The 20,334-nt window shown below is 38.6% G+C and overlaps 1 protein-coding gene across 1 annotated transcript in view; it reads right to left on the bottom strand.

Annotated features, from left to right (window-relative positions):
* RAD50 (RAD50 double strand break repair protein) overlaps positions 1 to 20,334 on the bottom strand; it is a 109,553-nt gene that overhangs the window by 49,474 nt on the left and 39,745 nt on the right. The window contains exons 4-11 of the mRNA XM_027547086.1: positions 18,578 to 18,763; positions 18,036 to 18,240; positions 10,670 to 10,798; positions 10,288 to 10,453; positions 8,178 to 8,371; positions 7,565 to 7,771; positions 6,319 to 6,501; positions 5,361 to 5,518 (exon numbers count right to left, since the gene is read on the bottom strand). Coding sequence (XP_027402887.1) covers positions 5,361 to 5,518; positions 6,319 to 6,501; positions 7,565 to 7,771; positions 8,178 to 8,371; positions 10,288 to 10,453; positions 10,670 to 10,798; positions 18,036 to 18,240; positions 18,578 to 18,763 — 1,428 coding nt within the window. The remainder of the gene's footprint in view (positions 1 to 5,360; positions 5,519 to 6,318; positions 6,502 to 7,564; positions 7,772 to 8,177; positions 8,372 to 10,287; positions 10,454 to 10,669; positions 10,799 to 18,035; positions 18,241 to 18,577; positions 18,764 to 20,334) is intronic.

Below are 20,334 nucleotides of genomic sequence, written 5' to 3'. Positions count from 1 at the left end.
TGCAAATGATTTTCAGAGCTCGATGTGGATATTTTGAGTATGTCAGCTACATGCCGTATGGCATAACACGGACTGCTTTCAACCAGAGTGCCTTCTCTATATTTGGCACAAATCTTTGTGTTTCAGGCGCATTTTTACTTTTCTTGAAGTAACAAAGCATAATATGTGAAAATGTTGCTTTTCTCTTTCATCTTCAATTCTAAAATGGCTACACAAAATTCACCAAGTTGGGGACGTTTTATTTCTTTATTTTAAAAAAAGCATGCTGACGGGACAGCTGTCATAATACAATCGAACAAAACTGCTCTGAATGAAGTTAAAGACAACTAGTGCTGCCAGAGTCACCTTAGAGGAAAAACCGAACACACACCTTGGCCAAACCAATTTTTACAACCTGATCACTCATTCCCTCTCATTTATCAAAGACTTTGCTCACTAGTACAATTAATTTTCACTCCAACTCTTAAATATCATCCTAGCCAGCCTCCATGCCCATACAAATCAGGGGTTTTCGATTTCCAGGTTTTGATACATTAGGTAAGTCATGTAATCAATTTAATGTATCATATTCAGCATATTTTAAAAAACTGAACATACTATGTAGAATATATTGGAGTGGACTGAGCGTAGTTAGTATTGGTACTATTTTAAGAAATCTGTTTCAGATAAATATGCATGAGTGCACACATGCCTCATCTTGATACTTTCCATTGTGAGTTGCAGTAAAAATTTGGAAAAAAAATAACATGCAGATGATGCTTTCACCATTCTAGCCATCGAGCACTGCTCATTAAGATCACTATTTTAACAGCACCACATACATGTGGGCTCCTCCTTGGAAGAATATTTTCTCAAGGCAAACCAGACAACACTCCTCTCTTGCTCTCACCCTCGCTCCCTGGGCATCTGGTTCTCTTGCTCCTCTTCCTCTGCTTGCCTACAGTTTAAATGTTGATGTTTTCCAGGAATTTGACTACAATTCTTTCTCTTCTCTTTGAATAACTCCAAGTTGACATGTACTACTGACGCCAATATCATTTGCAAAGCAACAACTTCCAATCTACTAAACCTCAAACTCTAATATCTTATTCCCTAACAGACATTTCCACAAGAAATACAAATTTAACATGGCCAAATTCACGATCTTCCTCAAAAATGTGTGGGATTTTTGACCCTCCTATCTAAACACCACTCAAGGTGATATTTCAAAAAAATTGATCACTTTTTTTAAACTGTGGAAAAAACAAAATTTAACACCTTACGCATTTTAAATTGTATGGCATGGTGGTGTTAACTGTATGCACATTTTTGTGTAACAGATCTCTAAAGCTTTTTCATCTTATAAAACTAAACTCTATACCCAATGAACAACACCACACCCCACCCCACCCCGCCCTCATCCTCTGGCTACTCTGAACCTCCAATATATATACTTTCTGTATCTAACAGTTTGACAGCTTTGAATACTTCATTTAAGTGGAACCATGTAGTACTTTTTTGTGACTAGTATACTTCACTTAACTTCACTTAATATCCTCAAAGTTCATCAACACACAGAGGATTTCCTTCTTTTACAAAGATAAATATTCCATCATACATACACCAAATTTTATTTATCTATTCATCCATCAATAAGCATTCAGGTTTTCCACCTGTTGGCTATTGCGAATAATGCTGCAGTGAACATGGACTACAAATATTTCCTTGAGATCATGTTTTCATTTGAATATATATCCACAAGTGGAACGGCTCAATTATCTGGTTATTCTTTTCCTAATTTTTGAAGAACCTCCAAGGTTTTCTATAGTAATTGCACCATTTTACATTCCCATGAATAGTGCACAGAGTTCCAATTTCTCAACATCCTCAACACTTGTTTTCTGGGTTTTTTAAAAACTTATTTTATTTAACTGAAGTATAGTTGATTTACAATATGTTAGTGTTAGCTGCACAGCAAAGTGATTCTGTTATAGACATACTGCTCTTTCATTTTCTATTATAAATTATAACACACTACTGTATTTCCTATTGTTTTGATAACTGTCATCCTAACCGGTGTGGAGTGCTATATCACCATGGTTTTGATTTGCATTTCCTTAATGATTAGTGATTCTGAGTATTTTTTTATATGCTTGTTAGCTAGTTGTATATCTATTGGAGAAATTGCTCTTCAAGTCCTTTGACATTTTTTAATCTGAGTATTTGTTTTTTCATTACCAAATTGTAGGAGTTCTTTATATATTCTGGATATTAACCCCTAATCATACTGTTCATATTGTTCATGGAAAAGGCAAAAAGATATGACACTGGAAGATGAGCCAATCAGGTTGGTAGGGGTCCAATACGCTACTGGGAAATAGTGAAGAAATAGCTCTAGAAAGAATGAAGAGGCTGGGTCAAAGTGGAAATGATGCTCAGTTGTGGATGTATCTGGTGGTAAAAGTAAAGTCTGATGCGGTAAGGAACAATATTGCATAGGAACCTGGAATGTTAGGTCCATGAATCAAGGTAAATTGGACGTGGTCAAGCAGGAGATGGCAAGAGTGAACATCGACACTTTAGGAAACAGTGAACTAAAATGGACAGGAATGAGCAAATTTAACTCAGATGACTGTTATATCTACCACTGTGGGCAAGAATCCCTCAGAAGAGATGGAGCAGCCCTCAGAGTCAACAAGAGAGTCCAAAATGCAGTTGATGTTGGTGTTCAGTTGCTCAGTCGTATCTGACTCTTTGCAACTCCATGGACTGCAGCATGCCAGGCTTCCCTGTCCTTCACCATCTCCTGGAGTTTGCTCACACTCATGTCTATTGAGTTGGTGATGCCATCCGACCATCTTATCCTCTGTCGCCCCCTTCTCCTCATGCCCTCAATCTTTCCCAGCATCAGGGTCTTTTCCAATGAGTCAGCTCTTTGCATCAGTGCAGTACACGGGTGCAATCTCAAAAACAACAGAATGATCTCGGTTTGTTTTCAAGGCAAACCATTCAAGATCACTGTAATCCAAGTCTGTGCCCAACCTCTAATGCCGAAGAAGGTGAAGTCGTACAGTTCTGTGAAGACCTACAAGACCTTCTAGAACTAAAACCAAAAAAAAGATGTCCTTTTCTTCATAGGGGATTGGAATGCAAAACTAGGAAGTCAGGAGACACCTGGAGTAACAAGCAAGTTTGGCCTTGGAGTACAAAATGAAGCAGGGCAAAAAATAATGGAGTTTTGCCTAGAGAATGCACTGGTGATAGCAAACACCATCTTCCAACAACATAAGAGATGACTATACACATGGACATCACCAGATGGTCAATACCAAAATCAGATTGATTACATCCTTTGCAGCCGAAGATGGAGAAGCTCTATACAGTCAGCAAAAACAAGACCTGGAGCTGACTGTGACTCAGATCATGAACTCCTTATTGCAAAATTCAGAAAGCAGGGAAACCACTAGACAATTCAGGTATGACCTAAATCAAATCCCTTATGATTATACAGTGGAGATGATAAATAGATTCAAGAGATTAGATCTGGTGGACAGAGTCCCTGAAGAACTATGGATGGAGGTTTGTAACACTGCTAAGTCACTTCAGTCGTGTCCGACTCTGTGCGACCCCGTAGACGGCAGGCAGTCCACCAGGCTCCCCCGTCCCTGGGACTCTCCAAGCAAGAACACTGGAGTGGGTTGCCATCTCCTTCTCCAATTCATGAAAGTGAAAAGTGAAAGTGAAGTCACTCAGTCGTGTCCGACTCTTTGTGACCCCATGGACTGCAGCCTACCAGGCTCCCCCGTCCATGGGATTTTAACACTAGTGGTGACCAAAACTATCCCAAAGAACAAGAAATGCAAGGAAGCAAAATGGTTGTCTGAAGAGGCCTTACATATAGCTGAGAAAAGAGAAAAGAAAGGCAAAGGAGAAAGGGAAAGATATTTCCAATTGAATGCAGAGTTCTAGAGAGTATCAAGGAGAGATAAGAAAGCCTTCTTAGGTGAACAATGCAATATATAAAAGGAAACAACAGAATGGGAAAAACTACAGATCTCTTTAAGGAAACCAGAGATACCAAGTGAACATTTCAGGCAAAGGTGGGTATAATAAAGGACAGAAACAGCAAGGTCCTAACAGAAGCAGAAGAGGTGTCTAGAATACACAGAAGAACTACAAAAACAGGTCTTAATGATCCAGATAATCACGATGGCATGGTCACCTAGACAACGTATTAAAAAGCAGAGACATGACTTTCCCAACAAAGGTCCATACAGTCAAAACTGGTTTTTCCCTGGTGGCTCAGATAGTAAACAGTCTTCCTGCAACACAGGCGACCCAAGTTTAATTCATGGGTTGGGAAGATCACCTGGAGAAGGGAATGACTACCCACTCCAGTATTCCTGCCTGGAGAATTCCAAGGACAGAGGAGCCTGGCAGGCTAGTCCATGGGGTCGCAAAGATTCAGACACAACTGACTGACTTTCATCATTTCATTTCATAGTTTTTCCAACAGTCATGTATGGGTGTGAAAGTTGGACCATAAAGAAGGATGAGTGCTGAAGAATTGATGCATTTGAAATGTGGCGCTAGAGAAAACTCTTGAGAGTCCCTTGGAGAGCAAGGAGATCAAACCAGTCAGTCCTAAAGGAAATCAACCTTGAATATTCATTGGAAGGACTGATGCTGAAACTGAAGCTCCAATACTCTGGCCACCTGATGCAAAGAGCAACTCACTGGAAGAGACCCTGACGCAGGGAAAGACTGAGGGCAGGAGGAGGGGGCAACAGAGGATGAGATGGTTGGATGGCATCACTAACTCCATGGACATGAGTTTTAGCAAAGTTCGGGAGATAGTGAAAGACAGGGAACCCTGGCATGCTGCAGTTCATGAGACTACAAAGAGTTGAACATGACTTAGTGACTGAACAACAACCCTAAACAGATATATCATTTGCAAATGTTTTCTCCCATTACGTGGATTGCCTTTGCCCTCTGTTGTGTAGCAGTTTTTAAGTATGATGTAGTCCCATCTGTCTAGCTTTGCTTCTGCTGCCTGTACTTTTGGGGTCATAACCAAGAAATCATTGCCAATTTCAACATAATGAAACTTGTCCCCACATTACCTTTTAGGAGTTTTGTATTTTCAAGTCTCACTTTTTACAGAGGAATATTTTAATTCTTTCTCTTAGTTCTGCAAACTTTTAAGGAACAAGAAGCTCAAATCACTGTTGCCATTTTACTTAATTTGTAAAATAGAGGAGAATCAAATTCAATCAATAAGACATACCATTTCATGACAATAAATGATTTCAAAACAATTAAAAATGAAAGCATGACATGAGACTTCTACTACAACTTCAAATGTTATAACTACTTACTTCAACTTGGCAAGTCTGTCCCTGGTCTGATTAATTTCTTTTGATTTACTATGAAGCCAGTCTTCAAGCTGTTTTTTGTTGGGAAAATATCCTAACAACGAAGTTAATTCATCACTATGCCTATATTTTATTTTTCTGATTTGTTCATCTTTGTCAGCCTAAAGGGAAAAAAAAAATCTTTTAAAAATAAAACCAGTATCTCCACGTTACATAAAGAATAAAACCAAATTTTAGATTGATTACAGCTCTAGGCTTAAAAATAAAACTGAAAATGCAAGGAGAAAAAGAAAAAAAAAATCATTTCTAATTTTGGCTGTGCTATGCAGCTTGTGGGATATCTCAGTTGCCTCACCAAGGACTGAACCTGGACCATGGCAGTGAAACTACCAGTAATACTTGGCCACCAGGGAACTCTTGAAAATTTCTTACAGTATTAGAGGAAAGAATAACAGGTCTGATGACACAAAAATTAAAACTTCTGTACGTGTATGCTCAGTCTCTCAGGCACGTCTGACTCTTTGCAACCCCATGGACTTTAGCCCGCCAGGCTCCTCTGTCCATGGAAGTCTCCATGGAAGAACACTGGAATAGACTGCCATTCCCTTCTCCAGGGGATCTTCCTGACCCAGGGATCGAACCTGAGTCTCTTGGGCCTCCTGCACTGGAAGGCAGATTTTTTACCACTGAGTCACTTGGGAAGATCAAAATTTCTGTATGATATATGATAAAAATTAATAGAAATGTACACGTGTGTTTGTGTAAACACTTTTGTACACTTTTTGTAATTAGAGTACAGTTTTTAAGCCTGAAAGTTTATTTTATAGAGCATAAAGCTCACTTAACCCTTAAAATATAAAGCCAATACCAACTAAATACTTCATAGTATAACAATTATGAATGTAAGATAAACTGTTTTAAACACCAGAGAGTATAATTAGAATAAAAAGAAAGGTCATACTTTGTCTTTGGTGAGCATCTCCATCTGGGTACGTGTTGCTGTATGATGGTTTAATTGCTCCATCTCCTGGTCCAGTTTACGCAGGGTCCTGTCTAGGTCTGCTTTCTCATTTTGAAGGCTTATTACTTCTGTTTTTAGAGTTTCTACATTGCTGTTTTTCTCAGCCTTGCTTAGCTCACGTTCCTTATTGATAATTCAAACAAATGAACAGGTTTATACGTTTTGGTTAAAATGATGGCAGAAATTAGAAATCAGCTACTCCTCAGAATGGTCAAGATATTAGTTTGATTTTATTCAACAACAGAAAAACAGAAGGAATAAACTTTTTAAGAAATATCTTACAAAGTTACCTTACTATAAGAATAGAGACTTAGTAAATAAATCTACAAGAGTCCAACAGGAGTGAAAATGAAAATTAGTGCAAAATCAAGAAAAATATGCCTAAGTATACAGTTCAGTGACTCTTCAGTCAATAATTAAGCATTTATCAAGGAAGTATGTAACTCACTACACATTGCCTAGCATACAGAGAGTGTAATGTGGTCCCTGACCAGTATCTCTCCATCACAACAGAGCAATATTGTGATCAAGGGTTAAACTGACAAAAATATACGCCACTGTTAAGTTTGGGAGCAAAAAGAAACATTTAAATTATCCAGATGGGACCTAAAGGGGGGATTTACCAAGTTTTAGGATGCTTATTTTGCTAACAGAGACGCGAGGGAAGGGAACAGATTAGGAATGGAGAAGAAATTTTGGAAATTCACGGAAGGAAGAAGTGGGCTAAGAAAGTTTCTACCACAGAAAAAGTGGTAGCATGGCAATAATCATATATCTAATCAATATTTAATCATAATATCTACAGTGTGTGGAACCTAGCGGGAAAATACTACTTTTTGTAAACTGAGACAAGTAGTTCTCAACTAAGGTACTCGTAAGAATCACCCAGTTCTGTTTTGAACACACATTTCCACATCCCACTCTTAAGAGACTTTTATTTGGAAGGTTTAAGATGTAAGCTTAAGTATTTTTTTTAAACTTTCCTTAGATGATTCTAATTTTCAGCACACCAGGTTTCAGGATTAGAGATGGGTGATTAAGACAGTCAAATAAATTCATTTTATAGGAGACTGATAGACAAGGTTGACATTTTTATTAAAATGCCATAATCTTAGGACCAGCAAAAGATAAAGTACTTCCAAATATCTTACACCTTAAAATTATTGGATTACACAGAGTATCTTACAGCTTTTGTGAGCTCCTGGTCCAGTTCAAGAATCCTGTCTGAAGAGCCTTCCAACTGCTGTAGTTCGTACTTCACATTTTTCAGCTCATTCTGCTTCTTAGTTAGGATTTCTGACTTTAGCTCAATTATTCTTCCCAGTCCAGTTTTCTTATCCCTTATCTCATCTATTTGTTTTTGTTTCAGAGCCTCTTTTCGTACGAAGTCATTCTAAATACATAGCAAGAAGCATAAGCATTAATTTTTCACAAAAAACACCACTAAGGAAAAGCTTCTTTGATGCAAAAGCAATATAATTTGAGGAAAATACAGAAAAACATAAAAAATGTAATGATAATCATTCAGAGATGATTATTATTAACTATGAGCAAACTTTTTCAAAATTAAAGAGAATTTTTACCTAAAATCAAATAAGAAATGTAGGTCTGTATTTCCTTTGTACTTTTACAATTATAAAGTTTACAAAATTTGTTTCCATAAAGGTTTTAATTTTACCTCATAGCTAATTTTAATGGATAACATTAATCCAAAAATATGACAAAATAAGATCCGCTCAAAAATTAAAACAATTCAACTAGACAATGTGATACAAACAAAAGAAAATAACAGTATTTACCAACAGTTGGCTGGCAGTTTCTGCTTCCTTTTCCTGCCTCTCTCTCACAAGCCTGTGAAAATTTTTTATCTGTCTTTCACTGAATGGTCCAAGCTCAAAGCCATCCAATTCTAGCTGTGTTGCCAGAGACTGAATTAATGAATCTCTAGCTTGCATATGTTCCTGATGACGATCTGCTTGTAGTTGTAGGCGGCCTTTAAAAAACATAATCATAGTAATTCTTTTATCAGTTGATTCTTTTAAAAAATTGAAATAATTGTACATTACATGCAATTGTAAAAAAAATAATAGAACAAGATCTCATATCCTTTGCTCAGTTTTCCCAATGGTAACTATATTATTGAGATACAGTAAGAAATCCATATTTGGTTTTGTCCTTGGTTACTGATAGTGAAGTGAAGTGAAGTTGCTCAGTCGTGTCTGACTCTTTGCGACCCCATGGACTGCAGCCTACGAGGCTCCTTCGTCTGTGGGATTCTCCAGGCAAGAGTACTGGAGTGGGTTGCCATTTTCTTCTCCAGGAGATCTTCCCAACCCAGGGATTGAACCCAGGTCTCCCGCATTGCAGGCAGACGCTTTCCCATCTGAGCCAGCTCCAAAAACTCTTAGAATTTCCCAGTGATAGGGGTGAGAAGAGTATCTTTGGTTATTCATTGTAAGCCCTTTTCAACTTTACCTGAGTTTATTCTAATGAGGTGACCCTTGGAGGATGGGACGTGGTCATCAGAGGAACCAACTATGTGATTAGGGAATCCAAAGTTTCAATATCCACCCCTCCCATTTCTGGGGAGGGGCTGAAGTCTGAGTTCAATCACCAATGGCCAGTGACTTAATCCATCAGGCCTACGTAATGCAACTTATAAAAACCCTAAGCAATGACACCCTAAGAGCTTCCATTGAGGTGCTAGGCAAGTTGCACATGTGGAGAAGGCATGGAAGCTCAATGTCCCTCTCACGTATCTTGCCCTATGCATCTCTTCCATCTGTTTGTTCCTGAGCTCTATTCTTAATAACCTGGTAATAGTGTTTCCCTGAGTTCTAGGAAGAGTTATAGAAAATTACTGAACCTGAGAAAGGAGTTGTGGAAACCTCTGATTTATACAGCTGGTTGGTCAGAAGTACAGATGCTAGACAACCTGGGACTTGGGGAGTGGCATCTGAAGTAAATTGAGGGACAGTTTCATGGGACTGAGCCCTTAATCTGTGGGGTCTGTGCTAATTTCGGACCAGGAATGTCAGAAATGAATGAAATTACAGGACACCTGGTATCCACTGATAACTGGAAAATTGCTCGGTGTGGAAAAACCTACACATCTGATGTCAGAACTGTTGCTGAGTTGAAAAACAATGTTCTCTTTTAGTAATTCTGAAAAACTATAGTATATCACAATAAGGATAATGAGACTAATACAATCCATCAATCTTTTATTTCCCCAGTTTAAATTTCATCTCTGTGTATAAGTTTATATGATTTTATCAGCTGTGTTGGTTCTTACATTCACCATGACAGTCAAGATATTGAACAGTTCAAATACCACAAGAACCCTCTTCTTTGTTTTAAAACCATAACCAGGGCTTCCCTAGTGACTCAGTGGTAGAGAATCAGCCTGCCAATGCAGGAGACATGGGTTTGATCCCTGACCTGGGAAGACCCCCATATGCTGTGGAGCAACTAAGCCTGTGTGCCACAACTACTGGGCCGGTTCTCTAGAGCCCGGGAACTGCAACGATTGAGCCCACATGTCCTGGAGCCTGTGCTCTACAATAAGAGAAGCCACCTCAATGAGAAGCCCAGGCACAACTAGAGAGTAGTCCCCACTCTCTGCAACCACAGAAAAGCCTGTGCAGCAATGAGGACCCAGCACAGCCAAAAATGAATAAATAAATAAATACAATTATAAAACCATCATCATGCTAACCCTCCTCCCATTCTTCCTCCTACTGGGTAACCCTGGCAATCATTAATCTAATCACATAAAATGGAAACATATGATATATAATCTTTTGAGACTGACTTTTTTCACATGGCATACTTCCCTAGAGATTCATCATTCATACAGAAAATGCATAATATTATAATACAGAAAAAAACAAGTAAACACTGTCCTACCCTGTTCCACAAGTAGTTCTGATTTTTCTTGATTGAGAAGCCTAGATTCTTTATTTAATTTTTCCAGTTCACGCTGACAGTCTACCAATCTCCTTTCTTTCTCCCTTACTGTTCTCTGGTGATTGTGATATAAATCATTTAGTTGCTCATCAGACCCTTGAAACACCTGTGTAGAACCAAAATAAAGTATAACAAGGTATCACACTGAGGTACAAAATATGAACCAGAGCTTATTCAATATCCTTCCTTTTAACATAAACATGGAAGTACCACAAACATCAAGATTTCTAAGTTTGGAAATGAGTGACAAAATGGGATCAAATGAGGTTCATTACAATAGTCTCAAAATTCTGAAGTAGAACAAAATTCCACCACCACAAACCTTTTCCATTTTCTGTTCCAGTTCACTATTATCTTTTTCCATTTGCTTCTTTCGGCTTTCCAAAGCTTTAATTTCATTGTCGAGTCTCATTATTTTAGAGAGATTTTGTTCAATTTCTTTTAGACGATTCTGAAAATAAACACCCTACATAAGTAAAATTCACTGTAGTTTACACTGCAAATAACTGAAGATAAATAATATGTCCCAGGGCCAGTCACTTAGTCACATTGCTATAAAGAGAGCACAGAGAAACTGAGGATTTTAGACATTAAGTAACTCATGCAACTCCTTATAGCTCATAAAGAAAAGAAGAAAATAAACTCCCTTCTAACTCCAACGCCCATGCTCTACCTTCAACACCTCTCACAAAAGTCATTCATTCACTGGGTAACTGGAGTCACATTAAAGTACCACATTTTAAGAACTTAATCCTTAAAAGGCTATTTATTAAAAAAGAAATTAGAACTATTGAGTGGACTAGAAACTCATGCTGCATCACAAGTGAAATGTGACAAATGATCTCAGGGGCCTGCTTCTAGCAACAGCTGGCTGCCTCAACTCCTAGGAATATGGGTGACCTGGCTCAGAAAATTCCCTCCTTGGATGATGCTGGGGATATTCTCCTGGGGTTTTCCTCTACAATTCTAAGGCTGACCCATTTCTCTTCTAAGACACCTTTTAAACTAACATATTATGGGTATCAACTGTAAGCTTCCATACCTGTACCAAAATACATCCTCAACTTCATTTGCCTGCAATGCAGGAGACCGGGTTCAATCCCTGGGTTGGGAAGATCCCCTGGAGAAGGGAACGGCTACCAACTCCAGTATTCTAGTATTCTGGCCTGGAGAAGGACATGGACTGTGTAGTCCATGGGGTCGAAAAGAATTGGACATGACTCAGCGACTTTCACTTCACTAATACCATATCTTATGATTTATGTATTAGTAGGTAATGTTATCATCATAGAAACATCGTTCACTTTGTTCACCAACGCTTCCCCAGCACATGTAACAAGTGTTTAGTATGTTAGCTGAATGAGAGATTAAAAAACAATTATCAGTAACAGTCAAAGCTATCAGCAATTGAAGACTTGCTATGTTGCAGACCCTTTACTAAGTGCTGCTATATATTCCCTCTAATCATTATGACACCTCAGGCAAAGTGGGTTCAGTTCCAGACCACTGCAATAAAGTGATTATTGAAATAAAGTTAAGTCACACAAATCTTTTGGCTTCACAGTGCATATAGAAGTTGTTTACACTACCATGTAGAAGTGTGCAATAGTATTACGTCTTAAAAGAAAACAATGTTCATATTTTGATCTGTTCCCATGAATCATGAATATTCTTAATGGCATCTAGAATGGTAAATCCTTTCCAGAAGGTTTTCAATTTACCCGGAGCCATCATTGGAATTACTGTCTATGGGCAACTACAGCCTTATGAAATGTATTTCTTAAAAAGACATGAAAATGAAAAATGACTTCTTGATCCATGAGCTACAGAATGGGTGCTATGTTAGCAGACATGAAAACATAAATCTCATTGTACATCTCCATCAGCACTCTTGGCTGACCAGATACAAGGTTGATGAGCAAAATTATGGAAATTTTGAAAAATACATTTTTTTCTGAGCAGTAGATCTCAACAATGGGTTTAAAATATTCACTGAATCACATTGTGAATAGATACACTGTCATCCAGGTTGCTCCATTTATAGAACACAGGCATAGTAGATTTGGCATAATTTTTAAGGGCTCTTAAGATTTTCAGAATAGTCAATGAGTACTGGCTTCCACTTAAAACTCACATGCTATGTTAGTCCCTAACAACAGTCAGCCTGACCTTTGAAGCTTTGAGGCCAGGCATTGACTTCTCCTCTCTAGCCATGAAAGTCCTAGATGGTATCTTCTTTCAGTATAAGGCTGTTTCATCCACAGTGAAAATCTACTGTACAATGAAGCCAACTTCACTCATGGTCTGAGCTATGTCTTCTATATAACTTGTAGCTTCTCTATGAGCATTTGCTGCTTTACCTTGCACTCTGAAGTCTTGGGAGACAGCATCTTTCCTTAAACCTTAAGAATCTCTGGCTACTGTCAAACCTTTCTTCTGCAGCGTCCTTACCTCTCTCAGCCTTCACAGAATTGAAGAGAGTTAGGACCTGGCTCTGGATGAGGCTTTCACTTAAGGGAATGTTGTGGCTGGTTTGATCTTCTATCCAGACCACTAAACTCTCCACATCAGCAATAATGCTGTTTCACTTTTTTATCTTATGAGTTCACTGGAGTAACACTTTTATTTCCTTCAAGAACTTCTGCCTTTGCATTCACAAGCTGGCTAACCACTTGACATATGAGACCCAGCTTTTGGCCTATGATGGCTTTTGATATACCTTCCTCACCAACCTTAATCATTTCTAGCTTTTGATTTAAAGTGAGAGGATGTATGACTATTCCTGTCTCTTAAAAGATGTGAGAGGCCCTTACAGGGTTAATAACTGGTCTAATTTCAATAATGGGTGTCTCAGAAGAAGAGGGAGAAAGGGGAATCGACAGTTGGTAGAGCAGTAACAACACCTACAACATTTATTGATTAAATGTGCTGTCTTAAAAAAAAAAATTTAATGAAGTACAACAATAAAATTTGCTGTCTTATATGGGTGTGGTTTGTGGCACCCCAAAACAATTACAGTAGTAACACCAAAGATCATTGATTACAAAATACCATAATAATACAACAATGAAAAAGCTTGAAATATTGCAAGAATTACCAAAATGTGACACAAAGTGAGCAAATGGCGTTGGTGATACAGTGGTGAGCACAGCTGTCTTCCAAAATGAGCAAATGCTGTTGGAAAAATGACACTAACACACTTGCTTGACATAGAGTTACTACAAAAAAATCAATAAAAAAAAAAAGCAGTTATCTACAAAGCACAATAAGGCAAAGTGTGCCTGTACATGTCAAGTACAGTAGGAGACTCAGAGGACTTGTATAGAGTCCCATACTTAAAAATGGGAGATGACACTGGGAGGCAAGGTGGTATAACAATTAAGACTGTAGCCTCTGGGAGCTGGAATGACTGGACATTTATGTAAAGAAGAAAATCTCAACCTCACCTCATACCGTATTAAAAAATTAACCTGAAATATACTTAAATATAAGAACTCAGACTATAAAACTTCAAGAAGAAAATTTTTGTGACCTTGGGTCAAAGATTTCTTAGATAGGAAACATAAAGCAAAAACTATAAGAAAATGTTAATTTTGATGAAGTAAAAATCTCCTTGGAAGAAAAGCTATGATCAACACAGCACATTAAAAAGCAGAGACACTGCTGATAAAGTCCATATAGTCAAAGCTATGGTTTTTCCAGCAGTCATGTATGGATGTGAGAGCTGGACCATACAGAAGGATGAGCACCAAAGAACTGATGCTTTTCAACTGTGGTGCTAGAGAAGACTCTTGAAGTCCTTTGGACAGCAAGATCAAATCAGTCACTTCTAAAGGAAATCAACCCTGAATATTCACTGGAAGGATTGATGCTGAAGTTGAAGCTCCAATACTTTGGTCACCTGAGAAGAGCCCACTCAATGGAGAAGAGCCGACTCACTGGAAAAGACCCTGATGCTGGGAAAGGCTGAGGGCAAAAGGAGATGAGGGCGACAGAGGATGAGATGGTTGGATGGCATCACCAACTCAGTGGACATTCATGTGAACAAACTATGGGAGATAGTGAAGGACAGGGAAGCCTGTCATCCTGCAGTCTGTGGGGTCGCAAAAAGTCAGACAGGACTAAGTGACTGAACAACAACAACAGCAATCAGACATTTATTTTAATGGCTAAAATAAAAAACAGTAACACTAAGTGCTGATAAGGATGAAGCACAACTACACTCTTAAACATTGTTGTGGGACTACCAAAGTGACACTCTGAAAAATGGTTTGGCAACTAAGGTAAAACACACACTTAATATATAACCTAACAACCCACTCTGAGGGAGTTACCCAAGAGAAATGAAAACGTATCTCCAAATAAAGACCTCTACACAGAAGTTTACAGTAGTTTTATTTGTAATAGCTAAAAGCTGTTAACAATGTAACGTCCACCAACGAGAACAGATGAACAAACTGCAATATATCCTTAAGATGGAATATCCTCAGCAATAAAAAGGAATGAACTACTCAAACATGCAACAACATAGATTTTAAAGCATTACGCTAATAGTCAGACACAAAGGCTACATAATGCACGATTCCACTGTGCATTATGCCACATTCCAGAATGTGGCGTTCTAGAAAAGGCCAAAACACAAAACAAATTAGTGACTACCAAAGGCTGGGAGTGGAGGTAGCAGACTGACTACAAACAGACTTGAAAGAACCTCTGGGGGTGATGGGAAGTTTCCATATATTGACTGTACTAGTAGTAATACTGCTACTAGTATGTATTACTGTAGCATACAGTAATACTGCTACTGTATGCATTTGTCCAAACTCATCAAATAGTAATTTCAAAAGTGTGGATTTTATTAAAAGTAAATTATATTTTGATAAATCTGACCAAAGGAGAAAAGTATGGGTCTGGGAATCAGAGAGGTCTGGAATTAAATTCTTACTTCCAGTATGAATACCTGTTTTTCTTGTCTGAAAAACTTCACGGGGTTACCACGGGGCTTGTATAATATGTTTTAAAGCATTCTGATCAGTGACTGGGCATACAGAAAGTCCTTCATGAATGTGATCATTCATATCAATTGTGGGGAAAAAACTATTCAGAAAATATATTGAGCAGTCTAACAAGAAGAACTGGATTAATTCTTAATGGCAATAAACAGGAATACCCTTGTTACTGTAAAAGAGGAGTTTCTACTTCTCAGAAACTTGTCGGCTTCCATCAGCGTTTTCACTGTGCTGTGGCAGCATTAACATTATCTTGGCTGGGGCTTCCCTAGTGGCTCAGTGAAGTCTGCCTGCCAATGTACGAGGTGTGGGTTTGATCCCTGGGTCAGGAAGATCCTTTGGAAAAGGAAATGACAACTCACTCCAGTATTCTTGCCTAGGAAATATCATGGACAGAGGAGCTTGGTGGGCTACAGTCCAAAGGGCTGCAAAAGAGTTAGACACAACCTAACGACTAGACAACAACAAGAAGGATTCTTTATATATTCCAGATAAAAGTTCCTTGTTACATATGTAACTTGTAAATATTTTCTCCCATTCTGTGTGTGGTCTTTTTGCATTGTTGATGGTATAGTTTGCTGAACAAAAGTTTTTTGTTTTGATGAAGTCCAATTTATCTATTTTCTTTTCGTTTCTCAATTGTGCCACAATCACCATCTTCAAGCTCTTAACCTATGTTTAAACTATATCATTCACATTGCTACAGCTCTTCATTTTACTTCTTTGTAATCCTAACTATCTTTCAAAATATATTCTTTATTTCTCTAACTAGACTACTAGATCATTAAAAACAAAGTCTAAGTCTTTGGCTTCCCTATCCTCAAGAGAACAGGGCTCCAAAATCAATACGGACGGTGACTGCAGCCACAAAATTAAAAGACACTTGCTCCCTGGAAGAATAGCTATGTCAAACCTAGACAGTGTTTTAAAGCAGAGACATCACTTTGCCAACAAAGGTCTGTATAGTCAAAGCTATGGTTTTTTTCAGTAGTCACGTATGTCTGTGAGAGTTGGTCTATAAAGAAGGCTGAGCACTGAAAAATGGATGCTTTCGAACTGTGGTGCTGGAGAAGACTCTTGAGAGTCCTTTGAACAGCAAGAAGATTAAATCAGTCAATCCTAAAGGAAATCAACCCTGAATATTCATTGGAAGGACTGATGCTGAAACTGAAGCTCCAATACTTTGGCCACCTGATGCAAAGATCTGACTCATGGGAAAAAACCCTGATGCTGGGGAAAACTGAGGACAAGAGAACAAGGGGGTGACAGAGGATGAGATGACTAGATGGTATCACTGACTCAACGGACATGAGCTTGAGCAAACTCAGGGAGATAGTGATGGACAGAGAAGCCTGGCATGCTGCAGTTTACGGGGTCAAAAGAGTTGGACATGACTTAGCGACTGATCAACAACAACAATCCTCAAGAGTACCTAGCACAGTGTTATGCTCAAAAGAATAAATACTCACTAAAGGATGCATTCATGTCAATAGGCACTGGGACAGAAAACCAAGCTATTTTCAGATTGCAATTCAAATATCTATACCAGTATTTATAAGAGTTTTAAAAAACCAAATAATTAAAAAAAATTTTTTTTAACTTTCCTCTGCTACTTTAAAAAGCCATTAAAAAAACTGTTTTTTTTTAGACCAGTAATACCTTAAATGGGAAGGACACTACTGTTGTTCTTTCTGCACCTGTAGCTCCAAACATAGTATACCCTGACACACTGGAAACACTTAATGAATGCTTGTGAAACGAGTGAATGGGATTCCGTTAAAGTCTTGCTTACCAATCACAGAATTTAGAAATCTAACTCATTTGTAAATATATCAACACGCTACACATCAATTTCAAATTTTGCACAATGTCGAGAACATCCTACAAATTATAAAAACTGCAAAGAAAGACCTGTTAATTAAAAAATAATCTCTTTTGGACTTCCTTGGTGGTAGACTGATTGGGAATTCACCTGCCAATGCAGGGGACATGTTCAATCTCTGGTCCGGGAAGATCCCACATGCCACAGAGCAACTAAGCCCACACACCACCACTACAGAGCCTGTGGTCCAGGGCCTGAGAGGCGCAACTACCAAGCCCACGGCCACAGCTACTGAAGCCTACCCGCCCCAGAGCCCACAGCCACCAACTACTGAACCTGCACGCTGAACCACTGAAGCCTACCCGCCCCGGAGCCCACAGCCACCAGCTACTGAACCTGCATGCTGAACTACTGAAGCCCATGCACCTCCAGCCTGTGCTTCGCAACGAGAGAAGTGACCGCAGTGAGAAGCCTGTGCGCTGCAACAAAAAGCAGCCCTTGCTCACAGCAACTAGAGCGAGCCTGCATGCAGCAACAAAGACTCAGTGCAACTGTAAATAAATGATTAAAAAAATAATCTTCTGAAGAATACAGAACTGTAAGGTTGAGTCATTACACTGTTAAAAACTAGTGACATGACTCATTAATACAATACTACAAATTTGTTTACCTTCAAATGCAAGATCTTCAGGCAACTTTAGGACTATCTTAACACAGACCTAAGACATAACCATAACATACAGTCTCTGATCATTTTTTCAAGAAATACACACACCATTCACAGAAAAATAAGTACTTTTAGGGTAAGAGATAGATAAATGGTGACCTTCTCCTCAGCATACGAGAGATCAAATTACCTTCAATGGATCAAGTTCATTCTCATAGGATTTGACAATTTCCCTCGAGGATGTTAACTGGGCTTCTTTACTAGTAATCTGATCACGAATCTCACAAGCTTTTTCTTTGTTTTGCTTCAGATATTTTAGTTCTGTTTGACATTCTTTTACTTTCTGACCTTGTGTCTGCCGTACCTGCCGAAGTGTTTCCAAGGCTTTTATGTACCTTTGAAGATATTAAATAAAAATCAAATTTCTTGGTAAGCATACTATAGTATATTCAAACAATGGAAATTATGCAGTCATTAAGATAACATTCACAAAGAGTTTTTAATAACTCAGAAAATGCTTATGACATAATAGTAAGTACAAATGTTACATATATTCTGTCAACCAAGTGAATAATGATGCAAAGAAAGAAAACTGAAAGGAAATATGCCCGCTGGTTTCCACTGGATAAGTGGTATGATTGCTTGACTTTCTGTTTAGAAAAAGAAGCATCCAAATTGCAATTCTGGCTCAATAACTTAATGGACTACAAAATCTAATTACAGGTTACAAACCTTGTTGCTGAAAAAATCTCATCAAACTTTTGCTTCAAAGCCTTTCCTTCACTTAAAGGCCAATTGGATTCTTCTTGGTGACAGAAAATGACATTATTTAGCACAGATTTGGAAACCCCAAGAGAACTTATCATCTCTCGGTCAATTTCTGCACACTTGGAGCTGAGACTGACCTTTTCACCATGCCTGCAGAAAAGGAAAATCAAGAATTTATGTAAAATGGCGTTCAACTGTATCTAGTCTGTTACTTAATTAAATCTTCGTGCCTGTACTTACAAAAAAGCCAAAAAAATCCCCCTCATCCATCCCCAGTGGATGGCCTTCTAATACTAAAAAGTACAACTCTCAAATGTTTCAGTATGTAAAAGTGAAATGAAAAAGTATGTAAAACAGGGTGGTAGGGAACAGGTGCTATAATTGTTTTTTTATGTAGTTGGAAAACATTTATAGGCAATACATACACGAAAATAAACTATCTTCCATCCTCAAAATTTTAAAATACGGAAAATAAGAGACTCAAAAGAATAAAGCATGCTAATGCACAGCAGACAGGCAGAGGTACTTAAAAAAATATTGATACTGTGCCGGTTAGATAAGGGACTGTTTAGTAAAAGACACAATAAAAAGAGTATAAAGGCAAACCTTAGTGATGCCCATCCAAATAAATCCTAGGAAGATTCCTAATCAACAGATCTAAGTTCTAGGGTCACAAGGACAGAACAGTCAAAACAGGATTGCCTCAGGGCCTTTTAAGTAAGTTCCCTATTTCATTACACCTGGGGCCAGGAGCATCCCTAGCCTTGGATTCCAAGTGGTTTCTCAGTACCTTTCTTCAGAAGGGTAAACTGACCATTTTCCTTCAAACCTTCTGTCTTGTATACAGTCAGTAGAGGTAATGTCTGTCTTTACTGTCATTTCTGTATGTATTCTGAAAATGTTGCACTGAATGTACTGAAAATGTTTTGTAGGGGGACAGAATGGACAAAGACAGATCAGGACGTTGTAGGCGGCTTTCTAACAGGGAGCCAAGGGGGAAAGGATCATGAGCTTGGTTTTGAATACGTTGAAACTGAGGTTTCTTTGGAAGAACTGGTAGAAAATGAAAGAGACAGCTCGGTACATGGGTCTGGAATCAGGGGTCTACTCTGGAGACATTCACGTATGAGTCACCTACAAATATATATGAATATGTTAGGTAGTTAGAATAGGAAACAGGAGTCCAAAATGGCGGTGGCTAAAAGACAAGGAAGGGAAAAGCCCGTGAAAATAGAACAAAGGAAAGTCAAAGAAAGGTCAGAGGACCAGAGTGAGGACTTCAGGTAGAACAAATAGCACTCCTGGCTAGCCCAATTTGCATAGGGCAGACCCAGGGGGAGGGAAAAACACATAAAAAGAGGGGCCAAAGGGCGCTCTCTCTCTCTCCCTCTCCTGCGCACTGGCATGCTTCCCCACTCTCTTCTCCTCATGTCTTTGGGTCGGCACGCCCTCACACCTTGAGGATTCTCTTGCTATTTTCTAAATAAAATAGAGCTGTAACAATGATTTGTCTAAGAGCTATAACACAGTCTGTCCAAGACCCGAGAGCTGTGATGCGCCGAGGGTTTTAATGTCCGTCACTCCAAATCTTTGTTGTGATGAGACAGAACCGAGCATACACACTCACCTGACAAATATGTACAAATAAAATGAAGAAGAATGAGAATGTAGAGCAAAAACAGGAGAGGATCTAAGACAGAGCCTATGGAACTCCAAACAAC

Source organism: Bos indicus x Bos taurus, chromosome 7 (genome assembly GCF_003369695.1).
Source record: "Bos indicus x Bos taurus breed Angus x Brahman F1 hybrid chromosome 7, Bos_hybrid_MaternalHap_v2.0, whole genome shotgun sequence".
Taxonomy (NCBI): Eukaryota; Metazoa; Chordata; class Mammalia; order Artiodactyla; family Bovidae; genus Bos; species Bos indicus x Bos taurus.
This window is presented reverse-complemented; position numbering and strand designations above follow the sequence as displayed.